General features: G+C 36.2%; 1 protein-coding gene across 6 annotated transcripts in view; it reads right to left on the reverse strand.

Moving 5' to 3' along the window:
• Window positions 1-7,333, reverse strand: part of neto1l (neuropilin (NRP) and tolloid (TLL)-like 1, like) — a 107,481-nt gene extending 100,148 nt beyond the window's left edge. For 4 of the 6 annotated variants that reach the window (XM_028435047.1, XM_028435046.1, XM_028435045.1 and 1 more), the window contains exons 1-4: window positions 6,722-7,333; window positions 4,738-4,794; window positions 4,524-4,658; window positions 2,380-2,628 (exon numbers count right to left, since the gene is read on the reverse strand). In XM_028435047.1, the coding sequence (XP_028290848.1) occupies window positions 2,380-2,628; window positions 4,524-4,658; window positions 4,738-4,794; window positions 6,722-6,749 (469 nt within the window). In that variant the 5' untranslated portion in view covers window positions 6,750-7,333. The remainder of the gene's footprint in view (window positions 1-2,379; window positions 2,629-4,523; window positions 4,659-4,737; window positions 4,795-6,721) is intronic. The other 2 variants (XR_003672549.1, XR_003672548.1) reach the window with 2 other exon arrangements.
• Between the last annotated feature and the right edge of the window lie 1,127 nt (window positions 7,334-8,460).

An 8,460-nucleotide genomic window follows, 5' to 3' on the forward strand; every position in this document is an offset into this window, starting at 1 on the left:
TTTAATAATAATAATAATAATAATGTAATCAGTAATTTTTTTGTATTAATTACTCAACATTTCAGGCGACCCCATTTTAATTCCAGACAACGTTGAAAAACACTGCAGTAAAGTGACACTAAACATGTAAAGATGATGAAACGTTAAAGTGAAAAACAATGTTTTTCAAATTTGGGGTTGTGACCCCATGTGGGGACCCTGGAATTAAAATGGGGTCGCTTGAAATTGATTGAAAAAAAAAAGTTAAATAATATTTTTTCAAATACAACACAACAACTATTCCATTTCACTTTCTAAAATATAAATATAGCTGAAATAAAATGCAGGATAAAATATCTGAGCTGGTGTATCTTAATCCTAGCTACTCTATATCTGCAACACAGTAAGACACACATTTAAAAAACCTAATTCTAGAGAGAAAAAAATGTCTTTTGGGGTCACCAGCTGTTTCAGATGTCAAAATGGGGTCACGTAAAAAAAAAAAAAAAAGGGTTAGAAACCACTGGTGTAGTGTGACAGAAATCAGTCAAATATGAAACAGAATTTGGGGAATTTAGAAACTGAAAACAAGGAGACCCTCAACAAGTAAGTGAGAATCGAACAACATTTAAAAAAATGTAAAATGAGCTTTGGTGAAAACAAACATGGAGACACTGCATGAAAAGAGCAGAACATTAGGTAAGGTTGTTGGAATAATGGATGTGAATAGTGCAGCATGAAACATGCATTCAGGAGCAGAAAATATAGAAGTGTTCCTGTCAGGCTCTTCAAAGTGTGTGTGTGTCTATTTTCAGAGTGTTTTGGAACTACTGTCCCTGCTGTGTATTTTTACCTGTATGCGCCCCCCCCCCTCCAACCATATATTTATACACACATGACGTCCCTAAAAACGTCATCATAGATAAACTTTTGACTGCGTTGTACATAATAATAATAAATACATTAAGAACAAAACGACTCCAAACATGTAGGTTTATGTTTGGAAGCAAAGGTCAATGTACTGCATGACACACACGCGCACACGCACACACACACAGAGAGATACAGTATGAGTGATGGAGGTGGTGATAAAGTGCCGTACCCTTCATGTTTCCTGGCACTGGGCCTTTTAGATCCCACACACACACACACACACACACACACACACACACAGACACATGCATGCCACACACACACACACACACTAAGAGTTGACAGTGTTATTAAACTCACTCAAGTGTGAGTAAAGGAATATTAAATCACAGCTACGCCCTTCTTTTTTCTTCTTCTCATCAATTGTATTAGTGCACCTGTGTCAAACTCGAGGCTCGGGGGCCAAATCTGGCCCTTTAGAGCAGAGACGTCAAACTAATTTTAGTTCAGGGGTCAAATACGGATCAGTTTGATCTGAAGTGGTCCGCAAATTTCACATTAATGTGCCCTGGTTTTAAAATATATATACACATATAAATGCTAAATAAATGACAATGTGAGTAAATCAGTCCCTGAAGAACTTTCAGTTAAGTTTCCCTGATTTTGGGAATTTAGGGACATTCCGTGGATTAATTTGAGAAAAAATTGCTTGATTTTGGAAAAATTAAGAGTTCTTCCAATTTGAGATTGAAAATGACTGCTATCATGTGATGGAAAACTGAGCTCTGCAAATATTCCATATTTTACTTGATTTTTTTTTGTTTTTTATTTGGAGTTAATTGGTCATTTACAAAATGTTTCATGTTTTTTTATATAATTTTTACTCTCCCAAGCGGGCCATATTTGATGCTCTAATGGGCCGGATTTGGTCCACAAACCTTGAGTTTGACACTTTTATCTCAAAATATTCCACAAAATCTCCCCAAATTAAATAAAAATTGGTCAAAAAATTAAATGCATCAAAGGTCATTTAAGTATCTGTCACGTTTTGCTTTGATATTGTTGATGCCTTTCATACTTTGTCTAATTTATAACTAGAAATGCAAATTTGGGCACATTAATAATGAATTTTTTTCATTTTTCTGCCTAAAACTTGCATCCGACTTGTGATCCGACTGGTCCATATTTGGCCCCTGAACCAAAATGAGTTTGACACCCCTGTATTAGTGCTTTAGTAATCAGCTATGGACCAGAGAAAAGGCAAATAGGGAAAGTTAAAGCCCTGTGTGATGCTTTAACTACTGTCCACCATTAAATATAGACAGAAAACAGAGAGGTATACGATTGTAGCGTCCACATGGCAGCATCAAATCTGTGGAAATAACGAGGCTGTGCAGACAGGGAATCAATAAAATGTTCCCAATGAAATTCTCATTCTTTCAAAGCTTTGCTGTTTAAGCTGAAAAGCAGGATTGTGCAGCAGAACAAATCACTACCAAATAGGAGAAAAAAAAAAAACCATCTTACCTGCAGTGAAGTTGTAACTGGCTGAAAATCCCACAGCTTCCAGTTCTCCATCGGTAACAAATTTTATCCACAGGTATCGCCCACTACTCCTGATGTCCGGAGGACTTTGCTGACCGCAGTAACGTCCAAGCATGGGGGAGAAACCAAACGGACCATCTCGGACCTCGATGTTGTCAAATTTACATTCCCAAGACGACTCGATGGAATAGTTTTCCTCAAAGTGTAGATCGATGCACTGCCTCGGGGGGGCTGGAGGACACCATGGACACAATTAGACTTTAAGTTTTATACATAAGGCTGACGTTACGCTGTCATTATCTGTCATTAGCATGAATAACGTGTCATGAAGGCTGTCATTAGGTGTTGTTCGCTAAATTATGACACCTTTGGAGCTATGTTGGGTTAGGTGGAGGAATCTAGTGGGTTTAGGTAGGGTTCAGGGTTAGGGAGTTAGGATTAGAATAAAATAACATAAAAAATTAGAAAGACCTTGCAATAAATGAATAAAATGTACTCTGAAAATAGACTAAGTGAACTACACAATGACATAATTGCATCAAAACATGTGTGACCCTCTTTATTTATCCCTCATTTCCGATCATGCATGTATTTTAAATTTTGCTTTCCCCCTTTTATTTTCTCATTTGTATCAGGTGGTGTTTTTTTTTTCTTTTTTTGCTTTTTGACTTATTTCATCATTATGTATATTTTTAAAAAGGCAGTCTTGATGACATTTGTCTGTTCCAATTTTTTGGGGGGGGAATTATTGCAATAAAGCAGGAGGGGTGTCATAATCCTACCCTGACTCCCTCCTCCCTGTTCCCTTCCCCTTCACTGCCCTCTTTTTTTATATCCTCCCTTTAATAAAGTGTTTCTTACCCTTCCTTAGGGAGGGCTGGTGATGGTCACAATTATGCAATAAAATAAAATCATTTATTTATTTGCAATAACAAAACATGCATTGCTGTCTATAAAAGATTGAACTTCTTGTAGTGTTGACCTTTGACAGCATGTGCAGACAAAGGAAAAAAGTCATAATAAAGGTTCAAATTTCCGCTTAAAGTGTTTGTTTTTTTCATCTCCACCGTGAACGCTCCGTTTGTTGACATTTTAACACATTAGAACAAAAAGTGAATTGCTGTCCTCCTCTGGCAAAGAAAAACAAAATATCATAGTAAGAACGAAGTAGACACTTCTTCAACCAATGACGGGACTCCACATCCCACAATGCAATGTGAATAGCGATACTTTACCCAAAAACGTCAATAAGAGAGAGTTTACATTGAATACTAAAATAAAAATTTCAGCGCCAATTTCAGCCTTTGTCCTTTCTTTTTTGAGTAAATAGGTAAATAGAAATGCACATAAAATAAAATTATTGGCCGAAACCGAAAAAGAAAAAAAAACCAAGGCTGAAAACTGAAACACCAAAAAAAATCATTATGAAAATTATTAGTCACATTATGGCTCTGAATATGTACTAACCACAAAATGAAAACATTGCATTTGTATAAATTAATATTAATGCTTCAAAGAATTAAACAATTAAAATTACAAAAAGAATTATTTCGCACTGACATTCCAACAATGAAAAATATCTAATAAAATAAAATGTAAAGAGAGTCAAATTAAATATGTTCTTTCATTAAAACACAAAGTGGATTAAAAGTCTTGATGAAAATCAGCTTCTCTGCTTTATTTATTATCCAAGCACGCACACGCACACGCACACACACACAATATATGTATCTAATAATATATTATCAGGGCTAGCGACTTTAAGCAATTGGTCAGAATTCCTTGAATTTGCAACTAATTTTCCCAAAATTTGCAATGTAGTTTGCCAGATTTCTGTGGGATAATTTTGGAAAATTGTCCTGGTTTTAGAAAAAAATTGAGATTTAATACGAGTAAATGTTCTAGCACTGCAAACTTGGATATTTTTGTTCCCTATTTACTTACGAACCATCGTAATCTAATTTAAGTGTTAAACGTAACCATTAAAAGCCGTTTCCACTCAACCACTGAGTCACTGAGCAGATACTTTGTCCCCTCAGGTTAAACACCAGGAAGCTTTAGATGAGAACAAATGGTTTTTACAGGTTCTCTTTAACAGGTTCTGTGCTGGAGGAAAGATAACGTACCTTCAAGGATGTAAACACACTCTGTGTCTGGAGGATATTTGTTGGGGTAGCTGGGGGAAGTGAAAAGCCCTCCTTCTGCTTCTTTCACCCATGTTCCACATTGACCCGCAGGTTTCACTCCAGAATTGTTCTTTACTACAAATGTGTTACAACAAAACAGAATTGAAGAGATTAAAGCTTTGAGAGCAGATGAAGATGAGCTGGTGGAGATTACCTGCTGAATCCTTCTTCGTTGCCCCAGACAAACCAAGTATGAGTAGACTTGCAACAACTGTGAAAGCAAAGCCATGATTTAGTTATTACAGAGAACACTGTGGAACAAATGTCTTTTCTTCTTTTTGTTCCCACCTCGACTCGCTCTGTTCTCGTGGCTTGACTCAGCAAAAATGTCTGGTTTTGGATTTCATGTAGGGTGCATCAGTATTATGCTAATCTGACTAGAGTTGTAACCTTAAAGCAGGCGTACAGCCACCAAAAACATTACTATGTATTTCATTGTACAGCACAACTGAATCATGTCTCCAACTATTATTTGGTAACCATGAACTTCAAACTGAACCTTTTAAAATATTATTTGTTGCCTTATTTAGCTATTCCTTTCATAGAAAATGTACAGAAGGAGATTATGGTCAACTTCGATGGAGAAAATTATTTTGGGCAAATCAAAGATAAAGTCGAAATGTTGAGATTAAAGTCGAAATTTCGAAAATGAACTAAAAATACAATATCGTGATAAAAGTGGAAGATTTTCTAAAAAAGACAAATCTACTTTTTACCGGTGGTTACCATTTGTAATCAAGTTGGATTACAGATTCCTCCGTGCCACTAGGTGGCAGTATAGATACGATTAAAAGGCTGCAATGTAACTTTAAAAACACTGGCTTTACTAGGCTTCGAGCACTCTGCTTCAAAATCAAACAAAAATGTACAAATTTGCTAAAATTTTGATGGAGAAAATTATTTGGGGCAAATCCTGAAGTGTTGAGAATTTTGAAAAATGAATTATAATTACAATATTGTGATAAAAGTCTAAGGTTTGCTATCAAAGTCAAACAGAAACTGACTAGGGCCAAATCAACATATGACAACAAACATCAGATCATGGCCATGTATCGATGAATGTGTTAAACTATACTTCAAAGTTGGGTTTAATAACAAAGAGATTCTTTCTTTTTCATCTCATAAACAAGGCTTCTTTTCTCTTTAAGGACTTTGAAGAGAAGTTATGAAGAGGTGGAGCATTCAGCCCATCTAGGACTATTGAGGAGCTACGGAAACATATTAGGACCAGTTTGGATGGAGACTGTTGGAGTATATAATGAATTGGCCCTAGTCAGCTTCTGTAGATTTGACTTTATTCACAAACCTTGGACTTTTCACACAAAATGTTATGTTGAGTTTTTTTTGACATTTCGACTTTGATCTCGACATTTCGACTTTGATCTCGACATTTCGACTTTAATCTCGACATTTCGACTTTGATCGCAACATTTCGACTTCGATCTCGACATTTCGACTTTGATCTCGACATTTCGACTTTAATCTCGACATTTCGACTTTGATCTCGACATTTCGACTTTGATCGCAACATTTCGACTTCGATCTCGACATTTCGATTTATTTAATTCTAAACATTTCAACTTTCATCGCAACATTTCAGCTTTATTCTCGACATTTCAACTTTGATCTCGACATTTTGACTTTATTCACGTTATTTTGACCTTAATAATTCTCAAAATTTTAATTTCATTCTTAACATTCCGACTTTAATCTCAGCATTTCGACTTTATTCTCGACATTTTGACAATATTCTAGATATTGACTTTATTCTCGAAATTTAAAGTTCAATCTTGACATTTTGACTTTATTCTCAACGTTTCAACTTTATTCTTGATTTGCCCAAAATTACTTTATCTATCAAATTTGGCCCAAATCCACTTCCGTAAGTGTGAAAACCGTATTTCACTGACACCACTAAAAAACACACATTGTGACCTGTTCCAGGGTTCACTGGCTAATGAATGCAGTGCGTCACAAATTCCTTTCATAATAAAATCTCTAAATAAATATGTGTTTGTTTCTTTCTGCTTTTTTTCTCCCCCCTGTTGGACCTAAATGTGAAGTCAAATAAAACAGATGTTGCCAGTTCTAGGTTTTGTATCAAAGCGCCTTGGCTGATGAACATTAGGATGTCTTACCGTGATGGAAGCTGTGTCCATGTACCATGTCTGTTCCTTTCACAAACGGCTTCAGACTCAACTAATTCCATTTAGATTTGGGAATACTTGAAAAAGAAAAAAAAAACAACAGAGATGAGAGTTCTGAAAAATACACTCAGAAAAAAAACCCCCAAAGAAAATGATTTCTCTCCAACATAAAATCAGAAGAAGGAAAAAAAGAAAGAATCCCGTCACAACTAATCACCAGTTTCGTATAAAACCAAAAACAGCTCCAAACACGATTTCCATCCAAACGTTTCTAATACCCTTTGGTGCGTTTGGTGCACTGAACGGATTAATAGTCCCTTCATCAGCCCAGCTCTAATCGCTCCACCTTTGCGATCTTCTTTTGGAAAACATCATGGACAGATGTGTTTAGTCCCTCTATCAGGAGAGCGGATCCACGGAGAGCGCGTAAAACCAGGCGCTCATCTCCGCGGCGGTGCGTAAAAATCACCAGGAAAAAGACGCGCCGCGCGTGCTTGAAAAAAGCAGCGAAAGCCCGAAGATTTAAGTGCGTTTCCGGTTGGGTTTCATCCGTTGCGCTCGTGTTTCCTTTCCTCTCCGTGTCGCAGCTCCTGTCCAACAGTGGTCGAGTCCCCGCAGAAAGAAGCTGGGGTTAATGTCCCTCCCTCCCTCCCTCTCCGCAGTCCCTGGCACACGCAGACACTCCTGACGCACGCATTCAAAACTTCTCCCGACACGTGCACGCGGAAGAAAGGGCGTGCGTGTGAACATGTGCGTGCTATTGCTGCAGAATGGACACACACACACACACACACACACACACACACACACACACACACACACACACACACACACACACACACACACACACACACACACACACACACACACACACACACACACACACAGGAAATAAATGGAATGAACAAAGAAATACAGAGACATGTCAGAATCAATACAATAAAGCTGCTAAAAGCAGCAAAAAACTGTACATTTTCTTACTTTTAATTAGTCTAACATGTGTGACAAACTCAAGGCCCGGGGGCCAAATCTGGCCGTTTAGAGCATCAAATTCAGTCCACTTCAGAAAGTTAATATGACAGGAAACACATTTAGTAAATTATCAACTAATTCAGTTAAAGATATCCCAGCCCCTACAAATACAATAAATAATTAAAATCCACAATATTTGTAAAGCTCAGATTTGAAATTGTTAAAAAAGAACTCTAAATTTTGAAAAATCTGGCATATAACATATATACACATATATATACATACACAATATGTTTTATACCATTGTTAAGAATGTGTAATAATGATAAATTAATGTAAAATCGAAATGTAAATGTTAAATGTAAATATACATGTTTAATGTAAATATACATGTTTAATGTAAATATACATGTTAATGTACATATTAAATTTATATCTAAATCGAAAGTGATTGACTGACACTGACCTGCACACTTTTTTAGGTTCCTAAACAATTAGCTTTACACTTGACAACTGATTTAACAATTATATATAAATGTAACATTTATATTTATATTGACATTTAGGTTTAGATTTATTTTTCATGTTTACACATTTCTAACAATGATATAGAACATGCTGTTTTACATGAAATTGTGACTTAAATGAAAGGAAAATGAGCTAAATGTTCAAACTGTGTCAGCTATGAAACAGTGACCAGGATTTTACATTCGGCTCCACATAGACATATACAGTCAGTTTGTATAAACCTGACGGGT

Source organism: Gouania willdenowi, chromosome 20 (genome assembly GCF_900634775.1).
Source record: "Gouania willdenowi chromosome 20, fGouWil2.1, whole genome shotgun sequence".
Lineage (NCBI taxonomy): Eukaryota > Metazoa > Chordata > Actinopteri > Blenniiformes > Gobiesocidae > Gouania > Gouania willdenowi.